The sequence below is a fragment of the Fringilla coelebs genome (assembly GCF_963513975.1).
Source record: "Fringilla coelebs genome assembly, chromosome: 3".
NCBI lineage: Eukaryota > Metazoa > Chordata > Aves > Passeriformes > Fringillidae > Fringilla > Fringilla coelebs.
The window spans coordinates 105,582,762-105,597,389 of NC_140030.1; the positions used below are offsets into that span (position 1 = coordinate 105,582,762).

General features: G+C 57.4%; 1 protein-coding gene across 2 annotated transcripts; it reads left to right on the forward strand.

The window, feature by feature from the left end:
• The first annotated feature begins 357 nt into the window (after positions 1–357).
• Positions 358–13,192, forward strand: SRF (serum response factor). 2 transcript variants are annotated; one of them, XM_084201700.1, is made up of 7 exons: positions 358–879; positions 2,223–2,489; positions 7,465–7,723; positions 9,842–9,961; positions 10,644–10,835; positions 11,347–11,423; positions 11,685–13,192. In XM_084201700.1, the coding sequence occupies exons 1-7, from the start codon at positions 436–438 to the stop codon at positions 11,778–11,780; spliced, it is 1,455 nt and encodes a 484-aa protein (XP_084057826.1). In that variant the 5' UTR covers positions 358–435; the 3' UTR covers positions 11,781–13,192. The 2 variants fall into 2 exon arrangements, with proteins under 2 accessions (XP_084057826.1, XP_084057827.1); XM_084201701.1 differs by lacking the exons at positions 9,842–9,961; positions 10,644–10,835; positions 11,347–11,423; positions 11,685–13,192 and adding an exon at positions 8,058–8,420.
• Positions 13,193–14,628: the final 1,436 nt, after the last annotated feature.

Genomic DNA, 14,628 nt, shown 5'->3' on the forward strand with positions numbered 1-14,628 from the left:
GGGCAGGGCTGGCAGCGGGGCTGTCCCCACGCGCGTTCGCAGCCCCCGCTCCGTCCCCGCCCCGCGGTCCGTCCCGGGCCGAGCGCCCCGCTGCCCCGGCCGGCGGCGCGGTCCCTTTAAGAACCGCCCTGCGTGTTCCAACCCGGGCGTGACGCGAGCGCGGTCCGACCGTATGCAAATCAAACGCCAACCGGCGGCCAATGGGCGCAGGCGCTCGGCGGCTGCCAGCCAATGGGATGGCGCCTCCCGACGGGGCGCCGTCTCGCCCCATATAAGGAGCGCCTTCGCCATAAAAGGCAACATTGTATCGCTTTATATGGGGGCGGCGCGGCGCGGCGGGGGCGGCGGCGGAGCGGGGCCGTGAGCGCGGAGCGCGGCGGGGACATGGCGGGGCCGGCCTGACCCGGCCCGACCCGACCCGCGCTCGCCGCCGCGATGTTGCCGAGCCAGGCCGGGGCCGGGAACGGCGCCGCCGCCGCGCTGGCCCGCGGCTCGGGGCTGGGCCGGTCGCCGGTGCCGCGTGGGGCGAACGGCGGCGGGGCGGCGGCGGGGGCGCCCGGGGGCTGCCTGAAGCGGGAGGCGATGTACAGCGGCAGCGAGGGCGACTCGGAGTCGGCCGAGGAGGAGGAGCTGAGCGGCGAGCGGCGCGGCGTGAAGCGTGGCCTGGCCGAGGCAGCGGCGGCGGCAGCGGCGGCGGGGCCCGCGGCGGGAGCGGCGGCGGCGGCCGCCTACAGCGGCGGCGGGGGCGGCGGGGCCGTGAGCGGCGCCAAGCCCGGGAAGAAGACGCGGGGCCGGGTGAAGATCAAGATGGAGTTCATCGACAACAAGCTGCGGCGCTACACCACCTTCAGCAAGAGGAAAACCGGCATCATGAAGAAGGTGCGGCCCCGCGACTCCGGCCGGTGCGGGGGGGCGGTCCGGTCCGGCCCGGGCGGGGATGCCGGCCGGCACCCACCTGTCTATGGCAGTCCCGGCCCGGTCCGAGCGCGGAGCAGGCCGGCGGGCCGTGCCCGGAAACGGCGGTGGCTTCCCCGTCCCGCGGGCGGGACCGGGGGGGGCGGCCCGGCACCAGCTCCTTCCGGGGGGCTGCGCGGGAGCCCTCGGCGGAGCTGCGGGCGGGGAGCCGGGCGATCGGGAGCGGGAGTCCCCGGTGCCGGCGGTTGCCGGTGTCCTTGGTGGTCGCCAGGCGTGCGATGTGCCCGGGGAGGCCCATCCCGGTGCGGCTTCCAGCCTCGGGCCGGTACTGACCGGTGCCCTCGGGGCCCCTCGCTGTGAGCCGCCACCAAAACACCGAGTGTTTGGTGGCACAGCTGGACTGCCCTGCCCTGCCCCCGGTAGGACTGGCTGATTCGGCCGCGGAAGGGACCAATGCCACGTCTCGGCCGGTCTGGAGTGCTATCTGTGGTTCCTGGTGTGCAAGACAGATTAGAAACTTGGGGGATTCTGGGTGCTGCTGGCTGATCTGCATCCCTGGTGGTGCTCGTAGCATCTTCTGAACATCTGGGTAGTGCTGCATCGAAGCTGCCCTGGGAAGGTGGGAATGGGTGCGAGGTACTGCTGGGCACATCCTGGAAGTACAGTACCACGGGATGTGGAATGAGGCCATCCTGTCTGTAGAAGCTTGTGTGAGACCACTGAGTGTGCAGTGGTGCCATATGAAGAGTGCGCTTCGTAGTCCACAGGTATTCCTCACCTGGGCCATGGTGGCCTTGCTGCAGGTGCTTGGTGTGCTTGGTGCTTGGGTGCAGCTGTGCTCAGAAGTCTGGAGCCTGAGAGGGAAATCTGGGTCGGAGCCTGGATGGGGTGTTGGTGAGGGGAATGAGGTAGCAGAGATGTGCCAGGTAACATCACTGAGAGGTGAGGTGAGGGAGGTATCCAGACCTGTGTGGAGAAGCCAGTGGGATTTCCAGAATGGAGACAATCCTGTGTCCCCATGTTATCAGACTACTGTACTGAGGGGACCACTCTACCCATGGCCTCTTGGCAAGCACATCCCCTAAGGGTGTGCTAAAGGGGATGGGAACACAGCATGGGGCAGTTCAACCTGTAGGGAGCCAGTCTTGGGTTGGTTTTAGAGGCCACCGCTCCTCTGGGATGGCAGGAGCTGAAGCTGATGTCAAGAGAAGGAGAGCCATCGTGGGAACATGCAGGGACTCTTGTCCTGTGCTGTGTGTTGTCCCTGTCACCTGTGACTCCCTGTTCTTCCCTTGTCCTGCTGGCAGGCCTATGAGCTCTCCACGCTGACTGGCACTCAAGTCCTGCTGTTGGTGGCCAGCGAGACGGGCCATGTGTACACGTTTGCCACACGGAAGCTGCAGCCCATGATCACCAGCGAGACGGGGAAGGCGTTGATCCAGACATGCCTCAATTCCCCGGACTCGCCGCCGCGCTCGGACCCCACCACTGACCAGCGCATGAGTGCCACTGGGTTTGAGGAGACGGACCTCACCTACCAGGTGTCCGAGTCGGACAGCAGCGGGGAGACCAAGGTAATGTTCCTGGGCACCCAGGGAAGCGTGGGATGTGCTGGGAGCCCTGATCATCCCCAGCCCTCTTTAAATAGCAGCGCTGGGAGCTGAGGATGAGTCCCCTTTCGCTGCCACTGCAGCGAACTTGTGTCGTGTCATCTCAGGGCTGGCTGGCTCCTTAGCAGTGATTGAGAGAGGGAGGGAAGCGGGCGGGTGGCAGGTATCCTGGTCCTGGCCCTTGCAGCGTGGCTCCCCACTGGCCCAGCCCACCCCCCTGGCCAGCTTTCAGCGCTGTTATCTCTCCCCAGGCGTCTCCATGCTCTCACACTCATTGATAAAAATTTGATTCTGCCTCCATGGCCTTATAAGGCCTGGTTTCCCTCGCCAGAGTCCCTGGCAGGGCCCCTCACATTCCTTATAAGCTGCAGCTGTCTCTTGCTTTGGTGCTGTTTTGGAAGGGGGCAGGGAGGACATGGGGAATGGAAACATTTGGCTGGACAGACCATTTCTGCTCCCTGCCCGTTGTCCCTGCAGACGCTGGCCCCTGCCTGCCCGTGTTACTTGTGGCCTTTTGCCCAGGATGGCCTGGCTGTGGGTGCACGGTTGGGCAGAGTCAGCTTTTCTACTGGAAGGGCCCCGTCTTGTCCCTGTACTCCCTGGCACTGTTCCTCAGAGCTGTGTCCCACATCCCTGCCACTTCCTTTGCAGGCTGGTGCTCAGATCCACAGGTGCTTGGAGATGGGAGGTAGGAAAGTTTGTGGTGCAAGACTGGGATGCCTGCTGAATTTTGGGGCTCTGCCACAGCTTCCCAGGCCTGTGTACAGTTCTACTGGGTGCTGGGAATTAGAACAGCCCTGCTGTACCTGTGCTGGTGTCATGGGTACCAGGCTTGCGGCAGAAGTGTTCTTCCATTGGTTTTGTGGTAGGAGCTCTCCAGCTGTCCGTGCTCAAGCCACATTGTTGCCGTGCAGTAGCCTCTACACATTAAGCAGACAGAACCTGGAGACCTCTCTGCTGTAATTGCAAAGGTAGTGAGTGCAGCACTGAGATGTGCCCAACGTGTCTGGGGCTGCTGGGGTATTCAGCTGCCTGTATTTGTGACAGCACAACAGCTCTGGTCACGGTGCTGCTGGGTACCCCTATTCCTCAGTGTCCACTTCCCACATGTGTGCAGTGCTGCACCAAGCAAAAGCTTATTGCTGCTGAGCCCTGAGAAACATCAGCAGCCCCAGAGATCCTTCCAGGCAGAGAACCTGTGGTGGGCCACAGTGTGGCTGGAGTCTCTGTGCTGCAGCCCTTAACAGTCCTTGAGAATGGTTCTGCTGATGGGATCCCAGCAGCAGTCCTGGCTGTCCCAGTCTGTCATGTCTTTCCTGGCTGCCTCTGGTTGCTGCTCTAAGCTGTGCCAGCCCTATCCAGTAGGCAAAGAAGCCTTCTAACACCAGCAATCTCTCCTTTGTGCAGCCTGTGTTTGTAAGGACTTGTGCCTCCTGGGCTTCTCCTGGATAAAAAGGCAAGTCCTGTGGGCATTTCGTAATGAGTCAAATTACCTGTCCTTGGCATGAGACTTGACCACATCATATCCTTTTGTACTCTTCCTGGAAGTACTGCTAGTTGGCCCCAAGGGAACTGTGCCCTTGGGGTGCAGTTACTCTGCAGAGGCCTTCTTAACACAACTTCTCTATTCTCAGTGTCTGATGCAACCCTGAAAGCTCCATCCCAGTGCTAATGCTTAGTGTCGGGTGCCTTATGGCCACAGCCAGCATTGGATGAGAGGCTGGAGGAGCCCTATGGCCCTGTCTTCTGCTTGACATTCTGAATAAATCCACCCCTGGCTGGCTGAGAGCTCCTGTCATGGCAAGCCCTGGGGACAAGGGCTGTGCTGTTGTGCCTTCTGCAGGCCTGGACGCCTGGTTGGTGGTCGGGCAGAGACCAGCTCAATTCAGACAGACCAAGAAGTCTTCTGAGGATGAAAGGAGCCTGTGGATGGGCCGTGGCTGGGTGGCTGGTGCGTGCTGATGGGTGAATGGTGAGGCACAGGTGCCTCACTGGAGGAGGTGGCAGGAGATTCGGTGCCTGGACTGTCAGGTCCAGTCACATGGGGTGCTCCAAAAGACTCCATGGCCTTCTTGTGTGAACTCTGCTTCCCAGATCTCTGTGTGGACAAAACCTGCTTGTCTTCAGTGCTACAGCAGAGTGGGGAGAACAACACAGCCAGGCTGTCACCTGCCGTCAGCAGCCTGCTGCTTATTCCTCTGTGCTACACCAGCAGCAGCTCTGAAGTCCTCCTGGTGTGTCGGACCCAAACTCCCTGCTGTGGTGCTGGGACTGGGGCTTTCTGTACTTTTGAGATAGTAGCTGTATCCTCATGATGATACCTCTCTGATCTTTTGCAGGCCCAAAGGACTGCCTGTGTGCAGTCTCCTGGGTGTGCTTGTGTGGGAAAGGATATTTTGGAAGGAGCTCAGAGGCTCTAGACTGGGCTGAGAGCATGGGAGTAGCCCTGATCTGGTCATCTCTCTGGAATGGGAAAATGTGGGACTTTCTACATCTGGAACACAGACAAGGTGTTGGAAACCAGATTGGGATTTCCCATATACCTCTGAGGCTTGTTGTCCTGCTACACCTGTGTAATAATTCTGTCTGGGGGTCGGGCCATGCTGAACAGCATTGCCTCAGGCAGTCTATAAAAGTTGTGGAGGGGGATCGTTTCTGTCCCCAAGACCCTGATGTGGTCCAGGATGGGCATCAGCTGGCCTTGTCTGTACCCTGTGACCCACTCATGCTGCAAAACAGTGGTGAGGGTCTGGGCAGGCACCTGCTGCTGTGTTGCACCTCTGCTGTGTGCTTCTTCCATAGACACTGAGGTTTGCACTGAGCTGGAATGGATGTGCAGCTGGATCAGAAGAGCTTTCAGTGCTGCTGTCCCTGGCCCCTTGGGTGATGTCTGCTGAAGTGACCCATGACTTGCTTCAAGCATGTGGTCTGGGCTTTGCAGGGTGCTGAGAAGACCCAGGGTGCCCAGGGGATCACTGAGAGTCACAAGGAGATGACAATGGGTGTCCAATCCCAAAGTCCATCCCAGCGCTCTTTCTGTATTGGGAGCTGTTGCTGCAGCCCAATAAAGATGGGAGGAATCTGAGTCTCAAGAGGGTCAGAATAGGGAGGGCAGAGATAGGCTGTGCATGATTCAAGTCTGTTGCCACAGCATCTGTCCCAAGCACCTTTGTTTTGTACTGAGATTTGCCCTTGTGCTTCTAGGGAGCCCTGAGAATCTCCCTGAGTAGAGTGCTGTGAACTTTCTGGGATGCCTTCTCCAGGCCTGAGAGTATGAAGTGTGACTGGGTGCTAAGTGCCCTGGCTGGATGGAGGTTCTGTCTCATGGGTATACTCTAGAGATATAGCTGAGCATGAGCAACCCTGGCTTTTCCAACTGGGAACAGCACTTGTCCTGTCCAGCTCTGCTCTAGCTCCCTAGTGGGCTGGGGAGAGCTCTGCCCTGTCACCCACGTGGGGAGGGCACCCACAGCCTCCCGTGTCCCATGTGGGATGGCAGGAGTTTGTGGTTGAGCTAATGGAAAGTGCCTCTGCTGGGCTTTGCTCTGTTATCACGTGCCTCTGCTAATTTGGACTTCAGGGACTGTGGTGCCAAGGCAGAGGGGTGTTGCTCTCCTCCCTCTCTGGGCCCTGGGGCACGACTGAGTGCCTGGGATTGGATCCCCCTGTCCAAAATGGGCTGCCTTCCCTTTTTTAGCTGTTCGTTGAGCTGTGAATTCCTTGCTCCTGGCAGCTTGACAAGCTGGGAACAAGGCTTAGCACGTGGGAGAGCTGGGCCCACCAGCTGCAGTGGGAGGGGTGGGAGTGTGGCAGCCTTAACTCTTCCCAGGCGTGCTGGCAGCTGTGTCAGGGCATGGGGACAGCAGGTTGCCTGTGGCCTGGGACACGGGCTCCTGTGAAGCAGTGCATTCTCGGTGTGCTCTTGGCCAGATGAGTGGGGCAGGAGAGGAGTCACGGGCAGCCTGGGTATTCCAAAGGGGATTTGGGGGATGGAGGGAAGTTAAGTGAGGTGTGACTGCCAGAGGCAGCAGGAGTCATGCTGGGCTTGGTTGGTTCCTGCAGATCCAAGGCACATCCAGGCACATGCTTTGTGGCTTTGGAAACGAAAGCGTTGCTGCAGCTTGGAACACACATTCCTCCCTTGTTCCTACACCTGGGATGCCAGTCTCTCAGGCCAGTGTTGGCCCAGCACAGGGCCCTTTCCTGGTGCTCAGCTCCTCTGGTGGTGCTGTCCTCTGACACTCCTTGCAGGACAGTGCTGGCTATAGTGAACACGTGGGGCCCTTTGGAAGCATTTGCCTCACGCCTCTCTCCTGCCAGTGGACTGGCAGATAGGTGCTTCCTGTGGTCAGGTTCTCCTGGCCTCTGCTTCAGGAGATGTCGGGAGGCATTCCCCAGGGCCTGCCAAAGCTGCTGTCAGGGCTGGGTTTGGGCCTCCCTAGTCACCTCTCCCCCATCACTTCCAGTGTACGGCTGCTTTTAAGAGCCAGTTCTACGCTTGTTCTTGGTCTTGTGTTTCCTGCCTTAAGGGAAGTGGTTTGTGTTCCTGAGAGGAGACTTTATGCCTTTATATTTGTCCCTGCAAGGGCTGCTTTTGCCTGGTGTGTGCCAAAAAGAGTCTATTCTCTTCTTACACATTTTGGGGACTCCTGGGGAGTGGAACAGTTGCTTTGTCCCCTGGTGTGTTGTAGGGAAGGCTCTCAGGGGACCTCTGTGGCCCTGGGCCAGCATCTAAAGTTTATGTGGAGCTCTCTCCAGCTCTCCTCGTGTTTGTGCAAGCAGCTCTTCTCTGCTCCCCTGGCTCTGCTCCATGTGCTGGCAGCAGGCTGTGGGGGGTATGGTTTGAAAAAGGGATGATGCAACCTCCAGAGCCTGGTTTGGTCTCATGGGCAGATGTCTCATGGGCTGGTCTGAGCTGTCACAATCTCTCCCTTTGCAGGACGCCTTGAAACCTGCGTTCACTGTCACCAACCTGCCAGGAACAACGTCCATCCAGACAGCCCCAACCACCTCGACCTCCATGCAGGTCAGCAGTGGCCCGTCATTCCCCATCACTAATTACCTGGCGCCAGTGTCTGCCAGCATCAGCCCCAATGCCGTCACCAGTGCCAACGGGACAGTGCTGAAGACTACTGGAGCCAGTGCAGTGACGTCTGGGGGCCTCATGCCGATACCCACTGGCTTCACCCTCATGTCAGGTCAGTGCCTTCAGGGACTGAGGACTGAATCCATTCATGTCTGCACCTGGAGTGTGTTGCTGTTCTCTCCAGGGGAGAGGAAGCCTAGTGGCAGAAGGGAAGCAGAGTGGTTGCTGCTGTAAGGTGAGCCCAGCTGTGATTCCATGCTCAAACCCAGCCAGGCCAGTGGCTGGAGAAGGGTCATGTAGTGACTGTTTCTTTAGAGAACTACCAGCTGGCCTTGCTGCTGGGAGGTGGCAGGGAGCTGAGCTGGGACCCCAGGGCAGCACCGAGAAGCCTGGAGGGAGTGAAAAGAGCTGGTGATGACAAAGCCTTTCTTTCTCCCTCCTTTCAGCAGGTGCTTCCCTTTCTCCAGGGACCCCTGCCATTCCTCTCACTCACTCACAGCCGCACTCCCTGGCTCTTCCCAGCCAGCAGGGCCAGCTGCTCATGGGTACAGCTGGACAGCTGCAGCAGGCACAGCAGACAGTCTTCCACTTCCCTGCCAGAGCTGGAGGGCATATTGTGTTGCTGACAGGTCAGCACTCGCTTCTCCTCCTCTTGCTAGAGATGGGGGGATGGAGGTGTCTCTGGGGTCCTGGGCCTGGCCGCAGAGCTGACCCCTGACTGTAGGAGCACAGAGGAGGCAGAGCACAGGGAACCCTGGCTGTGGCTGCTAGGGAGAGATGGGAAGACAGGGCAGAAGGTGCTTGACATAAGCAGGAGCAGCATCCTGGGGGATGCACACCAAGGCAAGCAGCAGATTTTCAGCCTCATGCCCCAGGGCTTGGTCTGTGGCTAACAAAAGCAGTAGAGGCAGGTCCCTAGTGCAGATGTGCTGAGGATGAACTGTGCTGCTAGAACTGATGGAGGGGTAGTACAGGGGCTGAGGTGCCCAGTGGTTGTTTGAGTGCTGGCATTTGGCTCTGAGCAGCTGCCCTTGCTTCTATGCTTGTATCTGCAGTCAGCCACTGAAATGCAGTGCAGAGGATAGGTTAGGGGAGATCCAGAGCAGAGTAATGGTGCTGCTCTGCTACCTTGTGTGCGTTGTCCTTTGTAGGAATTTCATCTTGTTCTGAGTGAAGGCTGTACAGGTGCTTGTTCTTGGGCTGGACATGTTCCTGGATGGAGTTTCAGAGTGGGGCTGGGTTCTCCTTTGTGGTGGCATTCATCATCTGAGGACCAGTGCTGAGTGACACAATATTTCTCGTGTCCTGCTTGTTTGTGCCTGAGTCCATGACTCTGGTAACTCCTGTGCTTAAGGCTCCTGTGGGCCTGGGCAGGCTCCCATTCAAGGGAGATGGATTTCCCTTGTAATCTGGAGGAGGAGAATAACTGATGTGTGTCTCTGGGGTGTGATGTGTGGAGAAATGACCAGTCTGAGCAAGCTGGCCAGTGATTCTTGCTCTCTGGCATCCCTTGCTCTTCCCTCTGGAGGCAGGACTTCAGCCTTAGGAGACCCTGTTGTGTTGTGTCAAGCTGTGTTTCTGGATCTGAAGTACTTTGCAGGGAGTGGTCTGCGACAGAGGCTGTGTGGCCTGCAACTCTGGGATGCACACCATGAGACCAGCTGTTCTCTAATCCCTCTGTAGGGCACTGTAATGTTCTTAGGGTCACAAGAGGGGTGAGAGCTGCACCCTGAGTGCCCTGTGGAGGATGGAGCTGGGCTCCAGAGTGTGAAGGCAGCAGAGCCCAGCTGGTGTGGACATTTTGGGCTCTTGTGGTTCCACTTACTGCAGCAAGGTGATCCTTGCAGAACTGGCTCCTCTCTGGGGAGGAAAGGCTGGGCCCTCTCCTCCCAACATCTGTTCTGTGTCTTGGTGGAACCAGGAATGGCAAGGATGATCCTGGATGTTCTTGAACCACAGGTGGGAGTTGGACAAAAGCTGTTGTGGCCTTTTCTTCACTCTTGGAGCTTTGTAGGCCAGTTAACCCCTCCTTGGCCCACATGCCAGGAAAGAGCAGGTTTTGGTCTCTGGTTTCTGCCACACACTGCTTCTGTGTAGCCTCCCCCAGTGCAGCACAGAGCAGTGCTGTGGAGCTGTGTGCAGCCAGAGAAGGACTGGGAGGCTTTCACATGGCCCAGAGCGCCTGTGTCCCTGTGGAGCCATGGGCTGACAGGCTCCTCTCTCTCCCCAGGTGGTACCATGGCTCAGCAGGTTCCAGTCCAGGCAATCCAGGTGCACCAGGCACCGCAGCAAACGTCTCCCTCTAGTGACAGCAGCACTGACCTTACCCAGACCTCTTCCAGCGGAACAGGTATTGGTAACCACCTTCTGTGTGCCTTCCTAACCACTGCTGATAACACCTTGCACCAGCAGGCCTCACGCCTGCTCCCTGGCCAGTTTCCTTCTTCAGGCTAACTCTATCCGAGGCTGACAGTTTCCCCCTGTTGCCAGGTCCTGTGCTACACTGTATCCTATGCTAGGCATAGGGTACCTTACATGGGATTTCAGAGCCTCTCCAGATACATCGCTGTTCTCTCTTGCAGCATGGAGCTGGGAACAGGTTGCTGAGTTCTCAGGGGGTTTCTTAGTGAGCCCGCATTGCCTCTAGCACAAGGCATCCGCTCACATCTGCTTGAGACTTTTACTATCTATGCAGAAGACATCTCTTTGTCAGCAAAATCTGAGTTCAGGTGCCTGGATGCAGGCTGAGTCTACTTCAACAGCTCTACTAAAGTTTCATCCGGGAATTGAGATACAAGTTGAATTTAGTCCTGGGATGTTTGGCTACTGTGTTTTCCTGCCCCTTCATACTCATGAAAGGAGAGATTTGAGCTCTCCTGCTTGATCTCTGGGGTGGAAGACAGAGATGGGTATCTCCACGCACTGTGCTTCAGCACAGCACGCGTGGGGTGGCTGGGGCGGGGGTGCTGAGCAGGCGGGTGAGCGTGGCAGGTTCCTTCTGTGTGCTCACGTGCGGTGTGTCCCGCTGGCAGTGACCCTCCCAGCGACCATCATGACGTCGTCTGTGCCAACCACCGTGGGCGGCCACATGATGTACCCCAGCCCGCACGCGGTGATGTACGCGCCCACCTCCGGCCTGGCCGACGGCGGGCTCGCGGTGCTCAACGCTTTCCCGCAGGCGCCCTCAGCGATGCAGGTGTCCCACGGCCAGGTCCAGGATCAGGGTAAGGCAGCTGTCCAGGTCAGTGTTCCCTGAGAGTGCACTGACACCCTGGTTTTTCTTGTCCCACGTGTATTTATGCTGGATGTTAATCACAAAGGGTTTTTCTCTTGGCACTCCTGGTGGCCGCACAAAGGCCTGGCAAGGGCGATGCTCAATGTGTGTTTTTAAGTCTTGCCATTCTCTTGTGCAAAGGATCACATGAGCTGTTGATGGGTAAAAAGGACAGTGATGGTTTCTGGGATGGGCAGGCAGCAGAGGGAGCCAGGAGGCTCTGGAGAGGATATGTGCTTGCATGAGGGGGCAGAGTAGCATGAAGCCACTCGGGCAAGACTTGGATTGAGGCCTTGTGCCTGCTTCTCCCAGCATTTGGAAAACCAGTACATGTGGCTTTCTTCTGGAATGTGTGCAAATAGGCAGCTTTGTCCTTGAGTAGCTCCACGGAGCTCAGAGAAAGGATCCATGGGGGAGCACTTCTTAAGGGACAGTGTCATTTGTGCTTCTCTCTGTGACAGGTGGCGTCCCCCAAGTGTTCCTGACAGCCCCATCAGGCACGGTTCAGATCCCAGTCTCAGCTGTCCAGCTTCACCAGGTAGGCACAGAGTAGTACTTGCAGGTGTTCTGAGCTTATTCTTGCTCTTCTGCCTGCACATCCTTTGTGTGTCTGGGCAGACCTGGCTGGGTAGGATCAGTCCTCGGGTCTGGGAATGCACTCTGTGCTACCCACCCTTGGGTAAGGGAGTCTTGTCCTCCCCAGATGGGTGCCCGGGAAGGACAGTGCCCCCTGGCTGCTGGCACACATGGTCTCAGGGCGTGCTGTCCCCCAGTGGTTCCTCCTCCCTTCTCTCTCTAGATGGCTGTCATCGGGCAGCAGAGCAGCAGTGGCAGCAGCCTGACGGAGCTGCAGGTGGTCAACTTGGACACCTCACACAGCGTCAAGAGTGACTGAGAGGCCTCTGCTGCCGGCCTTGTGTTTCTGGCTTGTCATGCCAGTGTCGGGGCTGGCAGCAACTCCTTCTCGTACAGACTGCACCAGTTATTTATTGTTGCCTTTTCACGTTTCCTTCATCCACACATGCACACACACACACGCACTCACCCACCCCCACACACACAGGCATGCGCGTGGGGCTGCAGGACCCACCCCGGGTGGAGCCGTGCTGGGGCCGTGCAGGGCTTGGGGCATTTGGATGCTGCAATAGCTGTGCTTGTCTCACGCCAGCCAAAGAAATTTGTCTTTTGAGGGGAGCATTGCCCTGCACTGTAAATAAATACTGCAGGCCATTCCCAGCTGGAGGCTCTGGCTCCTTCTGGGTGCTCTGAGTCACCTTGCCCATGAGTATTTACTCTGCGTGGGGCTCAGCTTAGACCCGGAGCCATCGTGCAGGTGCAGCTTGGAGCAGAGTGGGTTGTGGCTGTGCTGCTGGCCTCAGCAATGTGCCTTTGTGGGGGTGACAGGTCCTGGCCACAGCAACTCACCCTGGGCTCTGGACGGGAGAGAAGGGCCAGCTTGCATGTGCATCTCTGGGCCTGCATGCCCTCTCCCCGGAGGGTAGGGCGCAGCCGGTGGCACGTGGCCCTGTCCTCCTCGTATGCACTACAGTGAGCCCTCTGCCCTCAGTGCCTCCTCGCTGGGCCGCCTGGCAGATTTTCAGCCTGACTGGCCCTGCCCCGGCGGCTGCCCTTGCACAGGTGAGGTGGTGAGATAGATGCCCTGGAGAGCTCCTCAGGGGCCCTGTGCTCTGCTCAGCCCCACACTCAGCCCTCGCACTGCTTCTGGACTCCATACACCCAGGGGAACGTGGCTGGGTCTGTCCTACATCCCCCTGCGGCTCCAGCCAGCGCTTTCTAAATTTCTGTGTCTGATGCAAGGTGGAGAAACAACTCAAATGTCAAAGGGAAGAGCCCGTGGGGCACTGAGCTGCTGGGCAGGTGGCAGGCTCTTCCTCTGAGCACCAGGATGACCTGCAGGCCATCCTGGGCTGTGGGGGAGCAGCTGTGATGCTGTACAGGCTCAGCAAGGCTGGGGGAGAAGGGCTGGGGCATGCTTGGTCCTGCATGGGAATTGCTGTGAATGGCTCTGCTACCTAGCCCTGTCCCTGGAGGGAGAGTGAGCAAGTGAGAGAAGCTGCTGAATCCTTAGGGGAAGAAGCAGCTACTGTAACTTTTTTTTTTTTTTTTAAGTTAAAGACAAAAGAAGCCTTGGAGAGAAAAAAAAAAAAAAAAGAAAAAAAAAGAAAATTACTTTATTTTTCTAAGTGTTAAACTCAGTATTTATGTAATTCTTTAAGGAATAAAAGTTTGGCTCCTGTACAGTTTTAATGGGGTTTGTACCAGGGGGATGGGAGAGGGGTGGGTGGGCGGGCATGGAGGCAGGAAAGGGGCCTTGCTTTTGAGTTTGTATTGTAACCTTGGACATGTTCCCTCAGCATTAGCGTTTAAGCTGCACTCTCCATCCACCAGCATGTGCCAGGGATCAAGCTGAACCGAGTGGGATGCTTGTTTCCTATTTACTTGTAACGAGGACTTCATACCCATAATTTTGGGCTTAATGGGCAGAAGTCAAGTGAAGACCGGCAGTGGCTGGTCTCTGGAAGTGGTAAACCCATTCCTCAGAAGCAGGCAGTTTGCAGTGTGCCCTGGAGCCAGAGGTGGGCTGGGTTTTCTGATGACCACCCTGTTCACTTCTGGTCCAGGGACCTACAGCTGTTCTGTCACTGCTCTTGGCACGGAGCAGTGGTGCCTGTGACTGCCTAAGGGATATGGGCGTCCCCACTCCTCCCTGTGGTGAGTGACCAGCAGTGGCTAATCCCTGTTCTCCCTGCTTGCTGTGCAGGCAGCATCTCCTGAACTCCTGGGTGACGATCTGGGCTGTATTTCCCTCTCTGCAGCCATTTGGCAGCACACAGATGGGGACAGGTCTCCTCCAAGCCCCCTGTGCAAAGAATTTCCAGAAGAGCCTTTTAGCCCTTGATCTGTTAGCAGCCTGGGAAGGGCTTGTGGGGAGTGGAGTGGCCCATCTGGTGAGGGTGATGTTGCATGCTGCCTCCCCTTAGAATTCTTGCTCTAAGAGTGATGCAAACTCTGCAGCTCAGAGCATGTGGGAGTGCTGAGCCATGTCCCATGGCTCAGTGTAGGAAAACTGCTCCATGATGCTTCCAAAACCACATAGGTACCTAGGAGTTCATCCAGGGAGAAGTGTGGGATCAGAGTTTGCATTGTCCTATGCCCCAGCACATCACTGTGGCCTGGCTTTGCTCTGCTTTGCTTCTGCTGGCACTATAGAGCAGAGCTGTTGGGCCAGAGGGGCAGGAGAGCCCCTGCTGCTACAGGGTGTGTGCCTGCATCCCCTCCCTGGCTCCCCAAAGGCAACTGCTGGTTAAACGCTAATGGTGTATTTTATTTAAGTGCAGACTTGTAAGAACACTTGTGTATCAGGGATGAAATGGCATTTATTGTGTGGTGACATTTTTAGTTCATTTTACTGGTTTGAGGGGTGTGTGTGCGCGCGTGTGTGTGTGTGTGTGTACGCCTAAGTGTGTGTGGGATTATTTTTTTTTTCCCTCCAGTTTCCAGGGTTGTGTTTCTGGAAGGATGTGGAAGTAATCACAGTACTATGTACAGAGCTTTCTTTTGTATTAAAAAAAAAATTTACTCTTTCAATAAATGTTATCATTTTGTGCACAGATTTGGGATCTTGACCATGCTTTGCGGGAGGGGGTGACGCATACCTGAGGGCCAGCAGATGGGGATTAGGGGCAGATTCCTGCACATGCTCGTGCACTGAGGAGGATGAG

Excerpts from the sequence above, each read along its gene's own strand:
- SRF (XM_084201700.1), top strand. The coding sequence starts at position 436 with ATGTTGCCGAGCCAGGCCGGGGCCGGGAACGGCGCCGCCGCCGCGCTG. Across the intron at positions 2,490-7,464 it reads ACAGCAGCGGGGAGACCAAG|GACGCCTTGAAACCTGCGTT; the intron begins GTAATGTTCCTG and ends CTCCCTTTGCAG. Across the intron at positions 10,836-11,346 it reads CGGCCAGGTCCAGGATCAGG|GTGGCGTCCCCCAAGTGTTC; the intron begins GTAAGGCAGCTG and ends TCTCTGTGACAG.